We start from the raw sequence: 26,345 nt of genomic DNA, 5'->3' as shown, positions 1-26,345 counted from the left end.
AGTCTTCTTGCCCTGCCTCTTCGGTCGCACGACCGGTTGTGTTGTTTTTGTATTTTGAAAGTCTTGAACACCCGATGCTAAAAAAGACTTATTATATGCCTGCCCTTCCCTACCATTGCTGCCTATGCTCGTAGAGCTATCTGTTACTTGCTGTTCCTCTCCTGATGAGTCACTAGATGAATTGATAAGCGTGACTCTCTTGCCTTTCCTGTTTCTCCTGGATTTTCTACCCTGGTTCATCCAGGGATAAACAAATCCCTTGGTATAATCGAGTTCGTCACGTTTGTATTTAGAGATTTTTTGTGACCTAATCTCCTGCCTATATCGTTCAATCAACTGTGTATGTTCTTTAAATTTTGACTCAAAACTCTCAGGAGAACTAGCCATTTTAAGCATTTCTAATTTTTGATCTAATTCCTGTTTACTTGCCTCTACAAGCTTATTTAATTTATCAATTGTAATCAACATCAGGTCTAAAGAACATCTAGACATGATGTCATTCCATTTACTTACATAATCATTATCTTCAAGAAACCTAGGCTCTTTGTACAACCGTAAACCTCTCGGAATACGTTGAGCCCTACAATATTCTATCAGTGTCATGGCGTGGAACTCAGACCTCACAATATATTTATGTAATCTGAGAGCATCGGTCCAATCTATCTGTACCCCACCCCCAACTGAATCAAATAAACGGCAACCTTCCAGTAATACAGAAATAGCCTCTGCTGACAAGCCTGATTTTGACTCCCAACCACCTGTGGCCATTATGCCTAATAAATGTGAATCACAATTACAATCTAGGTCTCAACTCTATAATTAGTTACACATTATATTACAAGGACAGAACTATTTTACAAGTTGGTGATTCAATGAGTCTGATTTGAAGCAAGGCTGAATCTTGTGGGAGACTCTGGAGTAGTGGATTAATACATGACTAAAGAGCTATGATCACACATTGATGTAAAAGATTGCCAGATATATGCTATTTGAATGTGTATTGAAAGAGTATTGTGGAGAATTGTTTGGTTTTAAATGTATTGGTGTATGGATTGGTTAATAACTATGGGTTAAGGGAATGGATTTTATTTTAGGAAAAGAGTATCTTTTGCAGAGTCAATATCTTGTTCTACTAGGGTGAAGATGGAAACTCTTCTTAGATTCTGTGTGTGTGTGAGAACAGAAGAAAGGATTAAATTAACTTCTAAGCCCTACTTTTGTGGCCTTTCTGTAGCTCTCTCCTTGCACTCAGTAGGGCTTCATTCACCCCAACAAAGCATGCTCCTGTCCAGATCTTGGCTGAAAAAGTAAAGTCTTCACTGGGTAATAAAAATATATGAAAACTGTTATCTTCAAAGTCAAACTTAAAGTAGATAAAATAGTAAAAATGTTAGTTCTCTTTCTTTTCTCCTCATTTGGGGTTTATTCCTTTCCAGATGTTGATCCAGGAACTTCCTCATCAAGCTGCAAGGAATCCTATTCCCCATCTTACATCCGGAATCCTCTCATTCCAAATAGGCAACTTCCTAACACCACCTCACTTATATCTGACTCCTTCAGTCACTCAGGAGCAATAGGGTTTCTTCAGCATAGCAGAACTTCTGACTGCAAGGACTCTAACCTAGCTGTCCAGCACTAGACAGAGAGGTTTAACACTCTCCTCCCAGTCCTTGGGATTTCTTTCTTCCACAAGCAACCTCTTGGCTCTGAACTTCGATCCACTGAATCTAGGAACTCCCCGGTTGAGTTCTAGCCTTCTCTTGGATGGGTAAAAAAGAAATAAATTCTTTTCTTTAATCCCAACTGCTTGGTATTCTGGGCCCAGCCTTCAAGGTCTGGAAGTCACTGCTCTTTGAGATCACAACCTATCCCAGGGTAGCAGAAAAGAAGCAAAAAACATAAAATCTCTCTCATTCTTGGGGATTTTATATACCCTTGTTTTATATCACTTACAATCCTCCCTTGACCCTCCAACTGGGGAAGCCATCTACATAAACACTCCTACATGGCTACCAGGCAAGAGATATTCTTGCAGCGTATATTTAATCTTGGCTGGCACAATCTAAGTTAATTTCAGAGGCTGAAAACATCAGTCTCAAGGGCATTGAGTCACCCTGTCGCACAGAAGTTGATGAAATTCAGTAGTTTCTTTAAAGATTCTGTTCATGTTTACACTGCCTTCTCTAAAATTTCAAGCACATTGCACAGTTCTGAACCTCCTTTCAGGGCTTTTTAGTTCTATATGTTGATTTTTCAGTAATGAAAAAATGTCCCAAAAAACACTTTTGATATTCAGAGCTCACTTATTTTGTAATCCAAAGCCAACAACCAGATGACCTTAATTAATAAATAAATAAATAAATAACGCTGTCTGATTAACTTACGTTAAATATTCAATCATATCCATATTATCTTCAGCTTGAAAACATTTTTGCAAAGTGTGCAGATGAGCTTCAATATGCCTGGCTTACTTCTCTTTTGTATAGTAAGCTAAGAAGTAAAGCCTCACTAGCATTCGTCAACTGTTTATTATTCTTTAATTGATTTTGACAGGTGGTCATGCCCACTTCCGGTAGCCAATCAGAATCGACGATATGCCCAGGTCATGCCCAGTCTCCACCCATACAACACCCATTCCCCTGCCCCTTTTGTATAATCCTCTCCCTAACCCCATCTTATTTGCATAACCCTATCCCCAAACCCCACTCCTGTTGGTGATATCATAGGAAGTGACATCATAGCCATGCCCCTTTTCCAAGATGGCGACAACTACTGTACATATCACATCACTTCCTGTTTCACACTACTCACCACCATCTTGGATGGGGTCATTTGACAGGAAGTGACATTAAAAGCACCTAACACCGCCCTCTACAGCCTAGGTGGACTGTGCGCGACTTAAACTTTTCTCTCTCTCTCTCTCTCTCTCTCTCTCTCTCTCTGTCAGGAAAACAAATAGGCATTTTTAAGCCTTCACACTACTTTTGAAAAGTGCAGCAAAACAAAATAAGCATTTTTTTAGCCTTCAGACGACTTTAAACTCTTTTCTGTACAGTGCTTCAAAAAAGGCTTGACCCCAGACCCCTCCTCCTCCTCTTCCTAAACCCTGGTGTCAGACAGATGTTTTTTTCTCTCTCAGGAAAGAATGCTGCTAACCCACACAACCCTCCCTCCTCCTGGAACAAACACCCAGCTGACTGAGCAATGTACTGTATTGTGTGACAGAATCCATACCTTCTCCCTATCACCTTCCTCCCATATCCCCCACACACCCCTTCTTTCTCATCCAGACAAAAAGACACAGATCAAAAACAGGCTGATTTTAACACAGTGTGAGCTCAAGCAATCTGCATAGCTCCCAGAGCAAACCCCAACTTTTGAAATCCTTATCTAATTGAAACTTTTAATTTTCCAAACAGTTTTAAAAAATAATTAGTACTTAGCTTATAAAAAGTCGTATAAGGTGTAAAGGGGGGGTCCGCTTCCTCCTCTTGGATGGAGCCAGCAAGCCTGCGGGGCTCCCAGGGTTCCAGGACAGAATGCTGCTGATACTGGGACTCAGGGCCAAAGTATTTTATTATCAAGGCAATTTCATACCAAAAATCAGAATATATTCTACAAAACATAAGGTATAGCCCTCTTAATATAGTCTTCAAAAGAAAAAGGTACAGTCCTCATAAGATAATCTTCAAAAAAAAAATGTACAGTCCAGGTCCCAAAATCCCTCAGCAAACGCTCAGCTCCTCAAGACCTCAGGTCTTCTATTAGGGCATTAGCTTTCCCTTCCCCCTCCTTCAGAAGGGTTTAGTAAGAGTTCAGCACACTTCCAGTATAGCACAACAGTTCAAAACAAATCTTCATGGACAGTCGTTACACATCAAACCAATACCACAAATCACCTGCCTTTTCACAGCATAGGGGGAACCCTATAAAGAGCAGGGTTGGCAGTTTCTCCCACCTCTCAGCACCACACCCAGTGTGGCCTTCTCCACTGCCTTCAAGTGCTGGGCAGGGCAACCTTTGAATTCTCCCACTCCATGGTAGCTGGCTCCTCTCCCTTATGCAGCTCTAGTGGCAGGCTACTTCCTTCCTCCACATACTCCATGGAATCTCTCTCTCCATTCGTCTCCCCTCTCTCCTGGTGACTGAAAGCCTCCAGGAAATCTGCTCTCCCCTTCTCACAGCTGGGGGGAATTATATACTGATGGCGAAGCTAGGGAAACTAAGCTGCATCCTTCCCTTTCCTTCTAGTGGGGAAGGGAGTAACAGGCTCACCCTGCCTCGAGCCATTACTCCCCCTGCTGGGGCTGGGAATCCATTCCATTTTTTTAGGACTACTCTCTTCTCTCATTCTTGCAAGGACTTCTGGGACCCGTAGTTCTGGGCTCACCTGCTTCACTGGGGAATCTCTGGGGCTTGCCTTGTCACAAAGGGAGGAAAAATTCTTGACCTAGTCCTTAGTGGAGCACATGATCTGGTGCGAGAGGTAATGGTGCTGGGGCTGCATGATAACAGTGATCTTAATATGATTAGATTTGATATTTGCTTTGGAGTAAGTACACACAGGAAATCCAATACGTTAGCATTTAACTTTCAAAAAGGAGACTATGATAAAATGAGAAGAACGGTGAGAAAAAAAACTTATAGGAAAAAATTTACATCAATACCATTCTGGAAGCCCAGGCCAAATATATTACGTGTATTAAAAAAGGAGGAAGGAAGACCAAACGACAGCCGGCATGGTTAAAAAGTGAGGTGACGGAAGCTATTTTAGAACTAAAAGAAAATCCTTCAGAAAATGGAAGAAGGAACCAACTGAAAATAATAAGAAACAGCATAAGGAATGTCAAGTCAAATCCACAACCTAGGTGTGGGAAGGACCCGAATGAGAAGGAGCAACAGACAAGCTAAGAAGCAACAGATAAGCTAAGTAATCTGATGCATAGGAAACTTAATATTTATTCAATAATTGAGCAAAATTAAGATAACATTGAAATAGAACTAAAGAAGATAAGAGGTTTTTGGCCGATGATGAAGCAGTCCAGCCCCCAAAGCTAAAACTAGAGCTGGGGGCTTCTCGAGGCCTTTTTTCCTCTACAACACGTATAATATTCAAGCATTGTATGCTATAATCTTACAGACTTATACTTACTATATAGATTCTCCTATTTTTCTAGATATTCAGTACTTTAAAAAGGAAATCACCTCTAGTTGTAATTTGAGTCTAGGATTTAAGCATATTAACAGAAGAACTGATAATGAAATGGAGCCTATTAGCTTACTATACAAAAGAAAAGTAAGCTAGGCATATTGAAGCTCATCTGTTACATTTACAAAAATGTTTTCAGGCTGAATTTAAATTGTATATTATTGAATATTTGGCATAAGTTGTTAATGGGACTGCATTATTTATTTTTTAATTAAGGGCCACCTGATTGTTGGCTTTGGATTTTTTAGTAAAGCAAGACATAATGTGATCTAATAATTTCAACTTGGAGCTGTTTGACATATATTCTGTCTTTGCTATGAACGTTGTATTCTGTAAACATAGCATTTTTGCTACCAATCAAGCCACAGAATCCTTTTGCATTTTGGAATCTTCCCCTTTCTACCCTCCATGATTTGTTTACTTTTTCCTTTTATTCATCCTATATAATAAAACCCACCTCCAACGTTCTGAAGCTGGCAGCGTGGACAAAAACATTGAAGCATTCGTGCTCCTCTTCCCACAAGCGTCATCAACGACTGCCCAATAACAAAACAGCAGCAGCGCGAGACAGCGCGAGTCATCAGCGTGAAAAAAAAAAAGAAGCTGGCAGCGTGGACACACACATTGAAGCATTCGTGCTCCTCCTCCCACAAGCGTCATCAATGACTGCCCAATAACAAAACAGCAGTGCGAGACAGCACGAGTCATCAGCGTGAAAAAAATAACGAAGCTGGCAGTTGGAACGAAGAACGAGAGGGCGGGGCCTGCACCTACTACTACTACTTGACATTTCTAAAGCGCTACTAGGGTTACGCAGCGCTGTACAATTTAACATAGAAGGACAGTCCCTGATCAAAGGAGTTTACAATCTAAAGGACAAATGTGCAGTCAGTCAAATAGGGGCAGTCAAATAGGGGTACCTCAGACGGAAGGAGAGCAAGTTACCGCTGTGCTGGCGAAGTCACACTGAAATACAGAACGGTAAGGAGGGAGGGGAGTGAGGACCATCACTTACTTCACTGTTCCCTGTCTTCAAGTCGGACTGGAGAGCGAGGGGGCGGGGCCTGCACCTCAGACGGAAGGAGAGCAAGGGAAGGAGGGGGTCATGGAACTCAGTTCCACACACACACACTTTGTATCTCTCTGTCACACACACAGTCTATCTCAGACACACACACTCTTTCACTCCTTCTGTCTCACTCTCACACACTCTCTCTCGGACACACACACACTCTCACACACACATACACTCTGTCTCAATGACAGCCCCTGTGGTCCTGCCCACACACTCTCTCACATCAGATGGAAGGAGAGGAAGGGAAGGAGGGGGTCATGGAACTTAGACCCACACACACACTCTCTGTCACACTGATCTCTCTGTCACACACACACAGTCTTTCATTCTCTGTGTCCCATTCTGACACACACTCTTTCTCAGACACACACAGTCTGTCTGTCTCTCTCTCTCTGGGGTCTGGAACTAGGCATGTAGATAGCTCGGTGGCTGGTGGACGTGAGGATTTCCTGGTCAACTTGCCTGCCTGGTGCAAAGATGGCAGACCTCACGCGTCACCTAGATAGTATTTTAGGTAGGACTGGGGAGGAGCCAGCTGTCTTGGTACATGTGGGTACTAATGAAATAGGAAAATGTGGGAGGGAGGTTCTGGAAGCCAAATTTAGGCTGTTAGGTAGAAAGCTCAAATCCAGAACCTCTAGGGTAGCATTTTCAGAAGTGCCCCCCATTCCACGCGCAGGGCCTAAGAGACAGGCAGAGCCTGGAGTATCAATGCTTGGATGAGGCGATGGTGCAGGGAGTTTTAGATTTGTAAGGAAATGGGCAACATTGTGGGGAAGGGGGAGCCTATTCTGGAATGATGGACTCCACCTTAACCAGGGTGGGACCAGGCTGCTAGCATCGGCATTTAAAAAGGAGATAGATATAGACTTCCGGTTGGGCTATGGAGGAGTGAGGACGCGTGGACACGCTGCTCCGAAGCACCCGACAGAGTCGTTGATTAGAATCAGCTGATATTCCCCCCGAAACGATCCAAGTCTCCATTTAACACAAAACACAGAGCGAGAGTGGCGGAGAGGCAACGGATGCAAGGGGTATGGCGTCCAAAGTGATGAAAAAAGACAGCCGTGAGAAAGGGCGCGGAGCGGAGGCCAAGATGGCGGATAAGAGCCAACCGCTGTCTCCGACTCCGAGCTCGCAATGGGCGGCGGATATAATAAGAGAAGTGTCGGAGGCAGTGGAACAGTCGGTAGACTGTAAATTTCAAAAAATATTGGACAAATTAGATGGCATGGAGGAGCGCTATACAACAATGGCGACAGAGCTGAGAGAAATACAACAACGGGTCAGTAATGTAGAAGACGAGGTGCAGAAATTAGCAGGGGATGCCCCAACATTGCAAAAACGAATAACTGAGCTGGAGGAAAAGCTGGAGGACATAGAAAACCGTTCCAGGCGGAACAACATACGATTGGTGGGTCTTCCGGAATCCTTGGGAGATAGAGATCTGCGAAGATTCCTTGAAAAATGGATACCAGAGGCAGCGGAGCTCCCAGAATTGGTGGGGGAGCTCCGGGTTGAGAGAGCACATAGACTAGGGCTACGCAGGCCGGGAGAGCCCCGACCAAGAGTGATAATCCTTAAAGTTTTAAATGATGCCCATAAACAACAGATATTGCAGGCGCTCCGAGGTGGCAAACATCTGAGGTACCAGAACAACAAAGTCCTCTGCTTCCAGGACTACTCAACTAAGGTGGCAGCGGCGCGGAAGGCGTTCGTGCCCGCGTGCTCCGCACTCTTCGCTAGAAAGATGCGCTTCAGTCTCCTGTACCCAGCGAGGCTGAGGGTGGTGGAGCATGATAAGGTGCACATTTTTGAGAAGGTGGAGGACGCTAACACATACCTGGAGGCATTGGAAAAAAGGGGAGCAGTGCCTGATTGAACGGTTGGGACCGCAGACATGCAGTAAGGTGACAGGTGATAAGGCTGAAGTTTGGCGCAAGGAACCACCAGGAAAGGGCAGCGGTTGTAGGGTGCTGCAGATAGGAGATCAATGTAAAATGTTCAAGTTTGTGCAAAGTTGATATCTTCCAGTTGGATTTTTGTTTTTGCTAGAATGTTGAGAAAAGGGCAATCTTACGATGAGGATGGACTGAGCTCACGACAACCACTCATATTTGGATACAATAGCATAACTAGAAGAGGCTACTGCATACAGGAAAGAAGGACCTTTTGGTACTTGTACAGCTACACGTTACAAGAAGGATGTCAGTCACTCAGGGACAACAAGAGCAATCATAAACGTAAAGTCAAGCATCTAAGTGAAAGTGACAGCATTGTGGTTGTGGCCGGGCAGAACTGATATGGGGTATCGGGAGAGGATGGCAACGAACTTAGAGAGTGGACCGTCTGTTTTGAAACAATCATTAGTTGCCGCAGACCAAAGGGAAGTTGCACACGTGTCGGGTCTGCTTGTTGCTGATATTACATGGACCCACTAGAGTTGAAAGAGTTGAATCAATACAGAGAAGAGCGATTATAGCAGATGCCTCACTTTGGATAATGAGAATCAACTAGATTGAACAGGAAGTACTATACACCAGGAGAGGAGATGAAAGACAAGACTGCCATACCATTGCTGACTTTTTTGCAAGTATATAACAATATCTGGACTGTTAAAAAAAAAAAAAAAAAAAAAGGGGGAGAGATCCCCGATCAGGTTTATAAGAATATGTGTGGTGGGTTCTGTGAGAAAGGGGAAGAAAGGGGGAAAGAAGAGACAAAGAGATGGGGTGAAGGGGATAGCTGGGAAGGAGGAAGTAATAGGCAGGGGATAGGAAGATGGAGAGCCTCGGGTGCTCCAGCTAAGGGAGCGCGGGCTCTTCATACAAGGGTATCCTGGGAAGGGAAGAAGGGGAGGAGTTTGAGGAAGGAAGACTAGGGAGACTTAAACCTGCTCATGCTTAGAGGGGGGAGAAGGGGGATAGAAGCGGCAAATACGGAATTGGGGAGGGCGACTTCAGGTCCAAAATGGAAGAGCTCCGGATATACACCGGACACGTGAGGGGATGTGGGGGTAGGGAAGGGAAAGGGAGGGGAAGGAGGGGGGGGGATCTGTGGCTACTGGGATATGTTTTTTGGGCTTTTATTTTCATTATGTATATGCTGGCTTCGCGCGTGTGGGGAGGGACGGAGGAGGATTCAATGGCCAAGAGGGAGGGTACCTAAGGGCTGGGAGGTGCGCTCTCCAAACAGTAGTAAGCAGAATACACTGAGATATGCACTGACTTGGAGTGCTGGGGCAGGTTAAATTACTATCTTGGAACGTGGGGGGAGTCTCATCGCCCGTAAAGAGGAAAAAAATCCTACAGGCATTGCAGCGCCATAAGGCGGATATAGTGTTTCTTCAAGAGACACACCTGACTTCCAGTGAACATGATAAATTTAAGCAGGGCTGGGTGGAATCAGTGATTGGTGCTCCAGCCCAAAAAAAGAAAGCAGGCGTGTTGATCTTATTTAGAAAGGGGTTACGTTTGACTATCAAATCGATTAAGAGGAGTGCAGTGGGTAGATATGTATTGGTAGATGTCGTGTTGGGGGGGATATCCTATATTTTCTGTAATATCTATGCGCCCAACGTCTATGATAAGAAATTCAACAAAGAGATAGTGACACTGCTGACCCCATATCAGAGGAGCAATGTGGTGCTAGGGGGCGACTTCAGTATGGTTTATGACCCATTAGTGGACAAGACAAGTCAGGGGGGTCTGGGACATCACCATTACCTGAGGGGACTGCCATTTTTGTGTACCACGCTTGACTTGATAGATGCATGGAGGGTGTTACACCCGGGTAGCAGAGACTACACGCACTTGTCTAGGGCCCACTCCTCCCTCTCCAGGATCGACTACATACTGGTCTCGAGACCTCTCTTCTCTAAAACTGTGGAGGCGGAGATCGGGCCGGGTGAAATATCAGATCATTCCCCAATATGGGTGACATGGGAAACGGTCGGAGACAGGAGAGGGCAGGGGGGGTGGACATTCCCATTTGAACTTTATCGGGACGTAAATTTCCAAGAATTCTTGCAAAAGGAGAGATTACGAGCACTATAATAGAGAACATATAGAACAGCATGGGTTATACTGGGAAACAGCAAAGGCGGTCCTGAGAGGTGAGATCATCGCATATAGGGCATGGAAAAGGAAACAGAGGGACAAAGAGATATTACGCTTGGAAAGGGAGGTTCGGACACCGGATGAAGTATGGGGTTGCCCAGACACCAGAACAGAAGTTAGCATACTTGGAGGCTCAGAGGGAATTAAACGAACTTTTACAGGAGAGGGCGCAGAAATCTATCATGTATTATAAACACCAATTGTTCATGTATGGGAATAAGGCGGGGAGTTTGCTGGGCCGGTTAGCCAAGGGGAAAAGAGGTACAACCCGAATCCTACAAGTAAAGAGCCAAGATGGGAAGGTACTTAGATTGGAACACGACATAGTGGAAAGCTTTCGACAGTATTATGCGGGTTTGTACGGGAGGGATGCGGACACAATGTCTGACAGTGCTTTGTATTTAGATAATGTTGATATCCCAACGCTGTCAGATTCACAGAAAGAATATCTAAATGCCCCTATTGAGGAGGGGGAATTAATTCTTGCATTCCAACAGAGTGACATCCATAAGGCACCAGGGCCAGATGGATACAGCATGGCCTTTTACAAACTGTTACAAGAACAGGTGACTCCGCCTTTGCTGAATCTATTCAATACTATGGCGGCTTCAGGGTCGGCCCCAGAGACTTTTCATATGGCTAAGATGATCGTGCTGTTGAAACCGGGTAAAGATCCAGAGGAAATGGGTTCCTATAGACCAATATCTCTGTTAAATTGCGATGCTAAACTTTATGCAAAAATCCTAGCGAACCGGTTGGCACGAGTGCTCCCAGACTTGGTGGCGGCGCCACAAGTGGGGTTTGTAAGGGGCAGATCAGTGGTAAGTAATGTGAGGGCTCTCATTGCCTCATTAGAGAGAGTGGAGGAGCAGAGACAGCCTTCTCTGCTTGTTAGTTTTGACGCAGAGAAGGCTTTCGATCGGGTGGTATGGCGGTTCCTATTTGCAGTAATGCAGAGAATTGGAGTGGGGGGTCTTTTCCGAAGTGCGGTGGGTGCCCTATATTCGTGCCCTCAGGCTTTTCTGTGGATTAATGGTGAAAGGTCACAGACATTCCAGATAAGGAGAGGAGTGAGGCAGGGATGTCCCCTATCTCCATTGTTGTTTGTTCTGACGCTGGATCCCTTGATAAGGGAAATCGAGTCACATCCGGAGATAGTTGGAGTAGCATGGGGTAAGATGGGATTTAAGGTATCCGCATTCGCGGACGACATCTTGGTACATCTTACTGACCCCAGGAAATCTCTAGACGCACTGTTAGAATTGTTCAGAGAATATGGGGATTTCGCAGGATTCCAAATCAATTTCTCAAAATCTCTGGCATTAACAGCCACAAACAAAGTGAGGGGGGAGTGGGGGGTGGGATTCCCATTGAAGTGGGCTACAGACAACTTCAAATATCTGGGGGTACAAGTGTCCATGAAAACGACAGCTTTTTATAATCTCAACTTCACTAGGTTATTGGACAATATGCGACATAGGTTACAAAAATGGGCAGTACTACCGCTCTCGCTACACGGCAGGGTCCAGTTGTTCCGTATGGCAGAATTCCCCAGGTGGTTATACATCCTACAGGTGCTACCGCTGAGATTGCGAAACAAAGATCTTAAGCAATTCTATCAGCATTTAAGAAAATTCATTTGGGGGGGGGGGGGGAAAAAACCCAAATTACCACTGGAAGTATTGGTAGGTTCATGGAAAGAGGGAGGTATAGGTCTCCCAGATTTAAAAAAATATAATCAAGCTTGTCTGTTAAGACATTTGGGAGACTGGTTGCTTGAGAAACAAGATTTCACGCCACGGCAGCTGGAACAGGCCTTTTTTGCGCCATATCACTTACATTATCATCTTCATGGCCCACAGAGCTCGGTGCCAAAACAATTTAAGAGTAGTCTGTTGTTGGGTCCGATGAGGGCAGTTTGGAGGGACTTAAATGGGTATTGGGGTTTGGAAGCGGACACATCCGATATCTTGCCACTGCAAGGCAACCCATCATTTTCACCTGGGTCAGATAATAAGATATTCCGACGATGGGCATCTATGGGAATCATTAGATTGGAACATGTATTGGGGATAGAAGGGGGCCTACTAAGCCTGGGGGCACTGGGGGTGGGCATTACTGTTAGCTATGAGTTTGCATATCAGCAATTAACTCATTATGTCAGATCATTAAATATGGCACACCTGAATAATGGCCATGGGAGGAAAGTAAGAGAGTTTTACAAAGCGAGCCCAGGAACGCGGTTCTCAATATCGAGCCTGTACAAGCTACTAGGGGAGCTGGGCCCGCAGAAACCTACCGCCATAATCACTGCACGATGGGCACGGGACATGAAGAGACCCAATTTAGCTTTAGATTACAGAAAGTTGGTGTCTCGTATACCTGGGATCTCGGTGAATGCCTGTCTAAGGGAATGTCAGTTTCGTATACTGCACAGGGCTTACATGACTAGACAACAGGTGTTTAGAATGGGAGGGGTGTCGGATCCACTTTGCGCAAAGTGTCAGCAGACGGACGGTACTCTTTATCATTGCCTTTGGGAGTGCCCTGTAACACAAAGGTACTGGAACATGATCATACAGTACTTGGAGGGCTTAATTAAATCACGGATCAATCACACGCCTTTGGGGATTTTATTTGATAAATATGAACTTTTTGGATTCCAACGGGAAGGCCCACGACAGTTGATACGCAAGGCCTGTTTGATGGGGAAAAAAGTGATCATGCATGGGTGGATGAGTGTGGCCCCACCAGATTTCTGGCACTGGAGGAACAGATTCCATGAGCTATTGTTACATGAGCGCAGGGCGCTGGGACCCTCCCAGAGGAAAAGAACACGTTTCCTGGAGACCTGGGGTCCTTATGTTCAGTCCCTATCTCCACGCGCGCGAAGTTTGATATTAAAGGGTTTATAAGGTTTGTTTTTTTTTTATTTTTTTTTATTATTATTTTATCATAACAGTGACAAGTAATACCAAAAGAACAAGTTCAGTTTTCTGTTTGGAATGGGAGGTGGACAATGGGTGGGTTAGGGGTGAGAGGAAGGTGGGGAGGGGGGGCATAAAACCAAAATACTTATTGCTTTGTTAAATTGCAGTTGATTGGTGTAAACAAGTATTTCAACCATATTTGTTATACAAGTAAGATATGAGTTGTTTGCTCTGTGTTCTTGAATAAAAACCGTTGAAACATAAAAAGGAGATAGAGCAGCTTTTAAACTAGAACCTGGAAGAAAGACGACAGTCATTCAAAAATGCATGGTTCAGAACAAGGTTTCTTTCCAAGGTTTCACCAAAACAGCGAAGATAGGGTACCCTGATAGCGAGGTTGCAGTAGAGACCACAGTAGATCAGGTGTCTTTAAATAAAAAGCAGATAAAAGATTGCAAATTAACACTATCAACTGCTGAGCAAGATGTAAATAAGAACAACAACATAGGGACCCTTTTACTAAGCCGTGTAAGCGTCTATGTGCGCCAAAATTGAGTTACCGCCCAACTATCGCGTGGCTGTTGCTGTAATTTCATTTTTGGCACGCGTCCGATATGCGCTTCTGAAAAATATTTTTTTATTTTCGGGCACGCGTAATCAACGCACGCCAAGTGGCATTTGGCACGCACAGGTCATTACCGCCCGTTTACCGCCTGAGTCTTTATCGATAGGTCAATGGTTGGCAGTAAGGTCTCAGAACCAAAATGGATACGCGGCAATTTTCATTTTGCTGCACGTCCATTTTTGTTAAAAAAAGGCCTTTTTGTATAGGCGTTATAAAAAATGAATCGGCATGTACCCAAAACCCACACCTACACTACCGTAAGTCATTTTTCAGCATGCCTTTGTAAAAGGACCCCATTGTTTGAAATGTCTATATGCAAATGCCAGAAGCCTAAGAAATAAGATGGAAGAGTTAGAATATATTGCAGTGAATGAAAAATTGGATATAATTGTTCAAGCCTCTCATAGACTTGTTACTGTAAAGTCTATGATATCTTGAAGTATAACCTTGGCACACCAATCACACCAGAAGTCTATTATTTTTCTGAAGTCTCTTTTACTCACAGTCAGATGTTCAGAAGTGCTGCTCCAGGGCACAGAGACTCCTTAATCTGAGAGCTGTTGGAGGTGGAGATCTGAGGAGAGATAGCTTTATTGCAGGTGACAAATAGTTAAGCAGATAGAAGTGGTTCAAAGCTGGGTGACTGGAATGTGTGATATCTCATTAGGGAGGAGATATTTTCAAGGTAAAAAAAAACAAGTTCGTTGCAGGGAGTTTCAGCAGGACAGAGCTGTCTGGAGCACTATGGTGCATGCCCCATGTCTCTAGCAAGATGATGAAATGCCTCATAGCTGAAAGGACAAAGAGGACAAGAAGCCTCACACAGGCTCAGGGAGGAGTAGGTAAAGACCAATGGGGACAGAGCCTGCCTTCGGGTAGTAAGGGGTGGTCCTAGAGGACGGCTCTCGATTGGCGGGAAAGGTCATACCTGGCTGACCGCTCAGGACAGAGATAAACTGACCAGGAAATGATAGCAAGTAGACACAGGAGCCAAGCTTGGCTGAGAGAGAAAAGAGGTCTGGGCAGCCTCACAACCAGTGGTAACCGTTCTTATACAGACAGACAAGTGTGGTTGCATTGCCTGTGAACTACATTACACACAATGCCTTGCTCACATATCTTTGCAGAGGAAACTGCAGCAGTGAAAGTCCGCATTACACACATTTAAGAATCACATTATAAACTAGCGCAAGGCTGTCAGAGGACAGAACAATAATAGGTATCTCTGAGACCTGGTAGAAGGAAGATAACCAGTGGGACACGGTCATACCAAGGTACAAATTATATCGCAGGGATAGGGTAAATTGAATTGGTGCAGGGGTAACATTGTATGTTAAGAAGGGCCTTGAATCAAATAGATTGAAAATTCTGCAGGAAACAAAACAGATTGTGGAATCACTATGGATTGAAATTCCATGTTTAAAGGGGAAAAGGATAGTGATAGGAGTAGAAATGTTATCAGAAGTTAGGGAGGCTAACAAACTGGGCAACACAAGTATAATGGGTGAATTCAATTACCCCGATATTGCGTGGGTAAATGTAACATCAGGGCATGCTAGGGATGTAAAATTCCTTGACGAAATCTATGATTCTTTATGGAGCAGCAGGTACAGGAGCCAACAACAGGAGGAAAAATTATAGACCTAGTCCTTAGTGGAGCGCGTGATCTGTTGGAGGAGGTAATGGTGCTAGGACTGCTTGATCATAATATGATCAGATTTGATATTGGCTCTGGAGTAAGTGCATACAAGAAATCCAATGTATCAGCATTTAACTTTCAAAAAAGGAGACTGTGATAAACTGAGAAGTATGGTGAAGAAAAAACTTAGAGGAGCAGCCGCGAAGGTCAAAAATTGACATCAGGCATGAATGCTGTTCAAGAAATGCCATCCTGAAAGACCAGGCCCAATATATTCCATGTATTAAAAAAGGAGGAAAGAAGACCAAACGACAATCAGCATGGTTAAAAAGTGGGGTGAAGGAAGCTATTAGAGCTAAAAGAAAATCCTTCAGAAAATGGAAGAAGGAACCGACTGAAAATAATAAGAAACAACGTAAGGAATGTCAAGTCAAATACAAAGCGCTGATAAGGAAGGCTAAGAGGGACTTTGAAAAATAGATAGCGTTGGAGGCAAAAACACTAGTAAAACATTTTTTTAGGTATATTAAAAACAAGAAGCCAGCAAAAGAATCGGTTGGACCACTGGATGCCCGAGGGGTAAAAGGGGCACTCAGGAAAGTCAAAGCCATAGCGGAGAGGTTCTTTGCTTCGGTCTTCACCAAGGAAAATTTGGGAGAGATACTGGTGCCGGAAATGGTATTCAAAGCTAACGAGTCAGAGAAACTAAATTAAACCTCTATAAACCTGGAGGATGTAATGGTACAATTTGACAAATTGAAGAGTAGCAAATCTCCTGGACCGAATGGTATTCATCCCAGAGTACTGACAGAATTGAAAAATTAACTTACAGAACTATTGTAATATGTAATTTATCTTTAAAATCAAGCATGGTACTGGAAGATAGGAGGGTGGCCCTTGTAATGCCAATTTTTAAAAAAGGTTCCAGAGGTGATCCAGGAAATTATAGACCGGTGAGCCTGACTTCAGTGCCAGGCAAAATGGTAGAGACTATTATAAGGAACAAAATTGCAGAGCATGTTCAAAAGCATGGATTAATGAGACAAAGCCAACATGGATTTAGTGAAGGGAAATCTTGCCTCACCAATCTATTACATTTCTTTGAAAGGGTGAATAAACATGTGGATAAAGATGATCCAGTCAATATTATGTATCTGGATTTTCAAAAGACATTTGACAAAGTACTACATGAAAGACTCAAGATAAAATTGGAGAGTCATGGGATAGGAAATAGTGTTCTATTGTGGATTAAAAACTGGTTAAAAGATAGAAAACAGAAAGTAGGGTTAAATAGTCAGTTTCTCAATGGAGAAGGGTAGATAGTGGGGTTCCTCAGGGGTCTGTGCTGGGACCGCTGCTTTTTAACATATTTATAAATTATCTAGAGATGGGAGTAACTAGTGAGGTAATTAAATTTGCTGATAACACAAAATTATTCAAAGTTGTTAAATCGCAAGAGGATTGTGAAAAATTACAAGAGGGCCTTACGAGACTGGGAGGCTGGGCATCTAAATGGCAGATGACATTTAATGTGAGCAAGTGCAAAGTGATGCATGTGGGAAAGAGGAACCCAAACTATAGCTATGTAATGCAAAGTTCCACATTAGGAGTCACCGACCAGGATCTAGGCGTCATCATTGATAATACGTTGAAACCCTCTGCTCAGTGTGTGGTGGCGGCTAAGAAAGCAAATAGAATATTAGGCAGGGGCGTAGCTACGGGTGGGCCTGGGTGGGCCCAGGCCCACCCAGTTTAGCCTCAGGCCCGCCCAAAAGAAGATCCTTACCCTCTGCCATCCCTTCCGCAGCGCTTCTTTTAATGCTGTCGTGCACTGTCTCCCACCCCCGCGGCGGCGCTTACATTTCGCTATGGCGCTGCCTGCCAGCAACTCTACAGATGTGTCACCGACGTCCGACGTCCTGCTCCGGGGCCTTCCGCGTCCAGCCTCCGTAAACAGGAAATTACATCAGCGCGTCAGAGGGAAGGTCCCGGAGCAGGACGTCGGTGACGCATCTGTAGAGTTGCTGGCAGGCGGGCAGCGCCATAGGGAAGTGTAAGCGCCGCCGCGGGGGTGGGAGACTGTGCACAGCAGCCGACAGCATTAAAAGAAGCGCTGCAGGGGTGGGAGAGAGTGAGGAAGTCAGGGTGCTGGCCCAGGAAGGGGAGGGGAGGGAAGAGAAGGGTGAAGTGTGCTGGACTTGCCAGGGGCAGAGGGTTGGAGGGAAGGGAGAGAGGTTTGGTATTTGCAGAGGGAGGTTGGAGGGAAGGAGAGAGGTTTGGGATTTGCAGAGGGGAGGTTGGTTGGAAGGAAGGGGAGAAGTTTGGGATTTGCAGAGGGGAGGTTGGTTGGAAGGAAGGGGAGGTTTGGGATTTGCAGAGGGGAGGTTGGTTGGTTGGAAGGAAGGAAGGGGAGAGGGTTGGGATTTGCAGAGGGGAGGTTGGAGGGAAGGGGAGAGGGTTGGGATTTGCAGAGAGGAGGTTGGAAGGAATGGGAGAGGGTTGGGATTTGCAGAGGGGAGGTTGGAAGGAAGGGGAGAGGTTTGGGATTTGCAGAGGGGAGGTTGGAAGGAATGGGAGAGGTTTGGGATTTGCAGAAGGGAGGTTGGAGGGAAGAGGGGAGGTTGGAGGGAAGGGGAGAGGTTTTGGATTTGCAGGGGGTGTTGGAGGGAAGGGGAGAGGTGCTGGATATGCAGGGGGGGTGGAGGGAAAGGGGAGATGTGTTGGATACACAGAGGGTTGAAGTGAAGGGGAGAGGTGCTGGACATGTAGGGGGGCTGGATGAAAGGGAAAGAGGTGCTGAGCACGTAGGGGGGCTGGATGAAAGGGAGACATATGCTGGACATGTGGGGGGGTGCTGAAGGACAGGTGCTGGATATGCAGATGATGGCTGAAAGGAAAGCAGATAGATGTGGACCTGCAAAGAGAGCTGGAGCGAAGGGAGAAAGGTGCTGGACCTATGGGAGGGGTTAGAGGGAAGGGAGAGAGGTGCAGGGAGAAAGAGCCAGATAAGGGGAAGGAAAGAGAGGAAGAGAAGCTGGTTGGGGGGTGGGATCAGAGAGGAGAGGGACACATTGGTGTGGAGGAGGGAGAAAGGGGACATAGGGAAGTATACAGATACAGAAGGGAGATGATGGGCATTAGGTGGGAGCATGGGGACAGGGACACAAATGTGAGATGCTGTATGGGGATGGCACATGGGCACAGAGGGGTAATGCCTGACAAGGGGGGGGGGACGGGGATATGGAATAGAGATAAAATGCTGGACACTGGAGAGGGGGGTATATGGACACAGAGGGGGGGGGAGAGATACCAGACAAGGGGGAGAATAGGAACACAGAAGGGATATGCTGGGCATGGGGTGCATAGGTGCACAGAGGAATGATGATGGATGAGGGGATATGAACACAGGGGAGATACTGGACAAGGAAATATAGGAAAACAGAGATGGGAGATGGATGATGGACATGAAGAAAGAAGAAATGTCAAATAGGAGACACTGGCAAATGAGTTAAGAGAAGACAGAGGGAAGGAGAAACCAGAGACTGGGACCAATATGATTTGAGAAAAAATGACCAGACAACAAAAAGGTATAAAAAATATTTTATTTTCAATGTTGTGAATATAACATGTTGGATTTGAAATGTACAACTTGCCAAAGTTGATGTTAAACATGGCTGGGGTCCAGGACAGAAATCTAGGAAAGGACCCCAAAGTCCATTACCAGGCTGCGCCTTCAGCTTCCAGCATGCAGGCTTTCTCTGGCCAAGGAACCAAGCACAATTGCCCTAGTTCCATCCCCTAACACCATCCCTGTTATGTGCCATCTTTATATTTTGCACAGAAGCAAATGCCTTTCTTTCTTGTTGCTCTGGTGTTGTACTACATGCAAGGTCTAGTTTCTTGGGGTTTCCTTTAATTTATATTTCTAGAGTTTGTGGTCACTTATTCTGTATTTGGCATTTGTGTCTTGTGTGTGTGACTGAGGTATTCTGTTAGCATGAAGTTTCCATGTAGCATTCTGTAGTATTTTGGCTTGTTCAGCTTTCCTGATAAATGTATTTGTATTTTAGGGCCCTACTATAATATTTAAGGCACTTCTTTTTCATAGTTAGGATCTTTGTTTTTGGAAGTTAGTGTTGGCATGGTAGATTTGCTCTAGGTTCTGAGTGACTTTTGTTTTATAGATATTTTTAAAGTTAATTTATAATATGTCTGTAATTGAGATTACACTAGAAAACAAAATTTCTTTGTATGATGAGTTTTATGGAGAATTGTCCTTGCTGTGCTCTGTATCCATTGTTGGTGGAGAGCCAGGAGGTTCTCTGGATGCAGAATGTGTGGCTCAATGGGGCTGAATAGTGCAGTCTGTTGTACTTCCCTTAGCTCTCAATTGGCCTGCAGCCACTGAAGCCTGCACTGCAACCCTCATTGAAGTTATGGGGAGTGGGGTAGGGACAGAGCATGGGTGCATCAGGTTGCTGTTTTTTCTCTTTCAAAAAAGTTGGCAACTCTAGTGCCCACCCATCCAACCTGTTGGCCCACCCAAAAATTGTCTTCTGGCTACGCCACTGATATTAGGTATAATTAGGAAAGGAATGGAAAACAAAAATGAGGATATTATAATGCCTTTGTATCACTCCTTGGAGATATGATAGAGGTCTATAAAAAATTGAGTGGAGTTAAACTAGTAGGTGTAAATCACTTGTTTAGTCTTTACAACAGTAGTAGGACTAGGAGGCCTGCAGTGAAGCTACTAAGTAGTAAATATAAAACAAACTGGAGAAAATATTTTTTCACTGAACGTATAATTGAACTCTGGAATTCATTGCCAGAGAATGTGGTAAAAGCAGTTAGCTTAGCAGGGTTTAAAAAAAGGTTTGAATAATTTCCTGAAAGAAAAGTCCATAGGCCATTATTATGATGGACTTTGGAAAATCCACTACTTATTTCTAGAGTAAGCACCATAAAATCTGTTTTACTGTTTTGGGATCTTGCCAGGTCCAGTCATTGTTGTGTATCTGTTTCCAGAATGTTTCCGAGTCTATTTGGCCTCTTGTGGTGTAGGATGTATGTTCTCGTGTGTGGGGAGAGCCCCTTTTCTGCCATTTTAGGTCTAGGTTTAGACAGGACTTGGGAGTGATCATATATGATGATCTAAAGGAGGCCATACAGGAAGAAAAGGTGATGGTACAGAATAGTCAGAAGGAGACTGCACTTTCAAACAGATTAGAATAGGATGGAGTTGGTCCAGGCGGCAGCTACTAAAATGGTTAGTGGTCTCTGTCATACAATGTATGGGGACAGACTTAAAGATCTAAATATAAGAACATAACAAGTTGCCATACTGGGACAGACCGAAGGTCCATCAAGCCGTATCCTGTTTCTAACAGTGGCCAATCCAGGTCACAAGTACCTGGCAACGAAAAAATAGTGAACCTACGCAAAACTCTACCACAGGACAACACGTACAATGAAAACTTCATAAATGGCTTGGGCCCAACCCCCGATGAATACCCAGCGGATCGAACCTGGTCAAATTTCGCCCTCCTCACCATCGGCACTGTCACCCAAGCGATTAACAGATATTCCAACAGTCACTGTCAACTGGATACCTGCCCTAACTACCTAATAAAATCCCCCCCCCCCCCACCGCTTCATAACAGACCTCGCATCCCATTTAAATTTCATGCTTCAACAAGGTATTTTCCCAAAAGAAAAAGGCAACATTCTACTCACCCCAATACCAAAAGACACCAAGAAAAAAATCAAATGACATTACCAACTACTGACCAGTAGCATCTATCTCACTGGTAGTCAAACTAATGGAAGGTTTGGTAACCAAACAATTATACAATTACATAAACAAATTCACAATACTACATGAATCTCAATCAGGTTTCCGCCCCTTACACAGCACCGAATCAGTACTACTTACCCTCCAAATTCAAGCAGGAAATAGCAATAGGTAAAAGTATACTTCTCCTCCAATTCGACATGTCCAGTGCGTTCAACATGGTCAACCACAAGATATTACTAAGACTCCTAGACTACTTCGGAATTGGTGGAAACACACTCGAATGGATCAAGGGCTTCCTAACCACCAGAACATATCAAATAAAATCTAACACTAACTTATCATCACCGTGGAAACCAAACCATGGAGTACCACAAGGATCACCATTATCACCGATCCTTTTTAACCTCATGATGACCCCACTAGCCAAGGCCCTATCCACTCAAGGCCTCAACCCATTCATTTATGCAGACGACGTCACAATATATATCCCATACAAACAAGATCTGTCAGAAATCAACAACGAAATCAAGCTCAGCTTGAACATCGTGGACTCATGGGCAAATGCATTCCAGTTAAAACTCAACACAGGAAAAAACACACAGTCTCATCATCTCCTCCCAACACAACACATACAAACCCAAAATCCTAAGCATCCCAGGTCACACCCTCCCCATCTCAAACAACCTAAAAATTCTCGGAGTAACAATCGACCGAAACCTCACTCTAGAGAACCAAGCGAAATCTACCATAAAGAAAATGTTTCACTCAATGTGGAAACTCACAACGCGTGAAACTATTCTTCCCGAGGGCTATATTTTGCAACCTGATGCAATCAACGGTACTAATCCACACAGATTACTGCAATGGAATTTATGCGGGATGTAAAGAACAAATTATAAAGAAACTTCAGACCACCCAGAACACAGCAGCCAGGCTTATATTTGGAAAAACACGTTATGGTAGCGCCAAACCCCTCTGAGAAAAACTGCACTGGCTCCCAATCAAAGAACGCATTGCTTTTAAGGTCTGCACCATGGTTCATAAAATTATATACGGCAAAGCCCTGAGATACATGACAGACCTCAGACCTACCAACCAGAAACACAACAAGATCAGCACGAACTTAGCTAAATCTCCACTACCCAAGTACTAAAGGACTCAAATACAAATCAACTTATGCATCCAGCTTTTCTTAAGCGCACAACTGTGGAACGCTCTGCTAAAGATAATAAAAACAACGAACGACCACCTAAGTTTCCGGAAAGAACTAAAAACAAACCTGTTCAAAAAGGCATACCCCACCGACCCAACATAAAAACCTAAGTTCCTGCGACACTGCAAAACCTTAACCCTCATCCCCCCTCCCTAACTTCCCCAATGTATCTACCAAACACGAACCTTCTTTTATCACAATAACACCTGTATTTGTTCATACCGCAACTGGCGAATGCCGTTGCGGTACCATGTAAGCCACATTGAGCCTGCAAATAGGTGGGAAAATGTGGGATACAAATGAAACAAAATAAATGAACATGCCTGATAATCTAATTCTAACATATCATCTGATACTAAGTTTAAAAGTATACAAAAATGTAACATATAATCAATTTCCCTGACCCCATACAGTATCACCGTTTGAGAGCTACTGGTATGGAATGGAGCTTGATTATTATGTCCCCTTCCCAATCAAAATGTTGTTTCCATGCCCCTGCTTTACATACTGGAAATGCTTTTGTTACCTCCAAATTACTCCAATGGGTTGTATAATGGACTGCAGCTACTGTTCCTAAGAAGACGTCAGATGATTCAAAACATTGTGCTTAGACCTATATGTCTCGTCAATAAATTTGATCATATTACTCCCTTTTTCTTTGAGAATTACTGGCTCCCCATCCTGTGCAGAATTAAATTCAGGATTCTTAGTCTGACCTTCAAGATTCTTAGGTTAGGGCAACCTGTCTGTTTATTTAATACCCTGCTACCTTATATACACCTCCATATTTTGCTGTTCCAAAAAGACAAATTATTTACTACCCCTCCTCCATCACTTGCATGTCTGGATTGTACACAGGAAACAGCACAGTGCTGTGTGGCTCCCCATTTGTGGAGTTCATTACCCGAATACCTTCGCTTAGAACCTCATACAGGAAATTCAAAGCTGACCTTAAGGCTTATTTCTTGTGAACCACTCTCTTGTATGTATGAACAGCAGTTTAGCAAATTGTGAAATAAACATAATATTAAAATGGAGTAATATGACCCAAAATAATGTGCCTGCCGGTGCCCTTGAGGTACCTCCTTGCAATGATTTAGCAAGGGTAAGAAACCTCCCCTCCCCAACCTCCACTACAAAGCACCACATTTTTTTCTAGGCACCTTTCCCACCCCTCCCCCAGTAAGCATGTTAACAATAAGAGTGGAATTAAGTCACACCTCCTATTCTGAAGTTTTATTTCTAACCTTCAAACTCTCACAAGTGGGGAAAAGAAAACTATAGGTCAAGCAGAGCCATTTTGATGAACTGTATGCAAGAGCAAGAGGGGACCATTTCTGCCTTGGCAGTACCCTTTACTATATAATTTGGTAAGAGGGGAGGTAGTATTGGGGGACATCAGGACCAGGTGGATCTGTTTTTGGAGATCCAAGAGCAGGACTTAATTTTGCCCTTATGTTACAATGGCTTCCAGAGAGAATAGGTGTGTGAGGACCTTTTAAATGAGAGAGTATGTGCTTTGTAGTGTGGAAAGTCATTTTACTTAGGGCTTCTATCCCCTTTACAGTCAGTGTGGGGGAAGGGGAAATGGTGACCTCAAGAGCATCAACATGATCATTAGTTTTTTTTATGCTCTTGGTAGGGAAGTTAACTGTATCTCTTGAGGTACAGTTAACTTTCCAGGAATAATGTAAATTGTGACTTCTCATTAATCCACTTTAATATTAATGAGCTGCTCTGCATGCAATGCATCTTATTAATTAATCAATTTTATTTATTTGGAATTATTAGCATAATTTCCAAATAGTGTAAGATAACATGTTGTTGCACACTAAAGTCGTCAAACTTAGGACCCTGTTTACTAAGGTGCACTAGCGTTTTTAGCACATGCTAAATGCTAGAGACACCCATATATTCCTAGCATTTAGCGTGCACTAAGGCCTGCGTTTACTAAGGTGCGCTATAGGCGCATTAGCGTTTTTAATGCAGGTAAATGATTTACGCGCGTTAAACGCTAACGCGCCCATAGAAATGTATAGGCGTGTTAGCGTTTAACACACCTCAACTTTAAAGGAGTGTTAGAAATGCTAACCTACCTTAGTAAACATACCCCTAAAAATGCCAGCGTGCCTCTAGCGTGGCTTAGTAAACAGGACCCTTAGCTTTTAGCACAATATAACCTGTTGTTGTGGCTTAGTAGTTAGGGTCCTAAATGTGCAGAATGAATTTTAGATTTTCCTATTGCACCGTATTGTTTACCAAATGAATTAATATTTAAGCATTTCTAAGTGGATTTCAAATGGCCTTAGGGTAAATATTAGGTTTGGGTTTTTTTCTCTCTCTGGTTTTTGACAGACAGAAAATGCTGTATAATCGTTGTAAGTTTTATGTAGTATAATCAGTATATACTTTTTGTTTGATTGGTTGTTTTTCCTGGCAGGTGTCTCCTCTGTGGCCTCTCTGATGTCCCTTGCTTGGGTGCTAGCCTCCTATCACAAGCTTCTACGGGACTCCAGGGATGACAAGAAGAGCATGAGCTACAGAGGGGCCCTCATCCACATCTTTTGGCGTCTCTTCACCATCTCATCTAGAGTTATCTCTTTTGCTCTCTTTGCTTCCATCTTCCAGCTCTACTTTGGAATCTTTGTAGTCGTCCACTGGTGCGCCATGGCCTTCTGGATTATCCATGGTGGGACAGATTTCTGCATGTCTAAATGGGAGGAGATCCTCTTCAACATGGTGGTAGGGATTGTGTACATATTCTGCTGGTTTAATGTCAAAGAAGGGAGGACTCGATACAGAATGTTTGCTTATTACACCCTAGTCTTGACAGAAAATGCTGCCTTGACGTTCCTTTGGTATTTTTACAGAGATCCCAGCTCTACTGACTCTTATGCCGTGCCAGCACTGTGTTGCATCTTTCTTAGCTTCACTGCTGGAATTGCAGTCATGCTCTTGTATTATGGTATACTACATCCCACAGGGCCACGAGCTAAGGTATTGGCCAGCTCCTGTTGCGCTGAGCTGCTCTGGGGCATTCCCTTGCCCCCTGAAGTTGAGCCTATGGCACCTCATACTCCCGGGTACCGGGGAGCCCAGGCTACGCCCACCAGAGCGGTCACGGAGCAACAGGAGGATCTAACAGCTGACACTTGCTTGCCCGTTTTCCAAGTGAGACCAGTGGTGCCATCTACTCCATCTGGGCGCCCATACTACCCAGAAGGACCCCTCATTAAGATTGACATGCCAAGAAAGAGATATCCTGCTTGGGATGCCCATTTTGTAGACAGAAGATTAAGAAGGACTATCAACATTCTTCAGTACGTCACCCCCACTGCTGTAGGTATTAGGTATAGAGACGGACCTTTATTGTATGAGTTACTACAATATGAGTCTTCACTCTAAATCTCCTTCAAGTAAAGGAGGAGACCTTATTTTTGTTTACGGTAAACACAGCTCATGAAAAACAAATAATTATTTAAAAATGAAATGAAAAAAAGCTTTCAGATAAGCTTTCTTTCTGGTTGTTCTATGTATACAAAGATATTCTCTATGTTTTGTAAGTAAAAACAAAAAGAAAATCTTTTCTTTTGTTTTTTACACACGAGAAGCAGTATTTAAACTTCCATGTTATGATGCAGGGTGGAGAAAAGCAGTCTTCACCAGAAGTTTTATATAATTACACACCAAGTGTAAAATATTTACGGGATAGGTGCTGATTGAAAAAAATCAAACGAAA

General features: G+C 43.9%; 1 protein-coding gene across 1 annotated transcript in view; it reads left to right on the top strand.

Moving 5' to 3' along the window:
* XKR6 (XK related 6) overlaps nucleotides 1-26,011 on the top strand; it is a 508,362-nt gene extending 482,351 nt beyond the window's left edge. Inside the window, exon 3 of the mRNA XM_030198714.1 lies at nucleotides 25,047-26,011. Coding sequence (XP_030054574.1) covers nucleotides 25,047-26,011 — 965 coding nt within the window. The remainder of the gene's footprint in view (nucleotides 1-25,046) is intronic.
* The last annotated feature ends 334 nt before the right edge of the window (nucleotides 26,012-26,345 follow it).

The sequence above is a fragment of the Microcaecilia unicolor genome, chromosome 3 (genome assembly GCF_901765095.1).
Source record: "Microcaecilia unicolor chromosome 3, aMicUni1.1, whole genome shotgun sequence".
NCBI lineage: Eukaryota > Metazoa > Chordata > Amphibia > Gymnophiona > Siphonopidae > Microcaecilia > Microcaecilia unicolor.
This window is presented reverse-complemented; position numbering and strand designations above follow the sequence as displayed.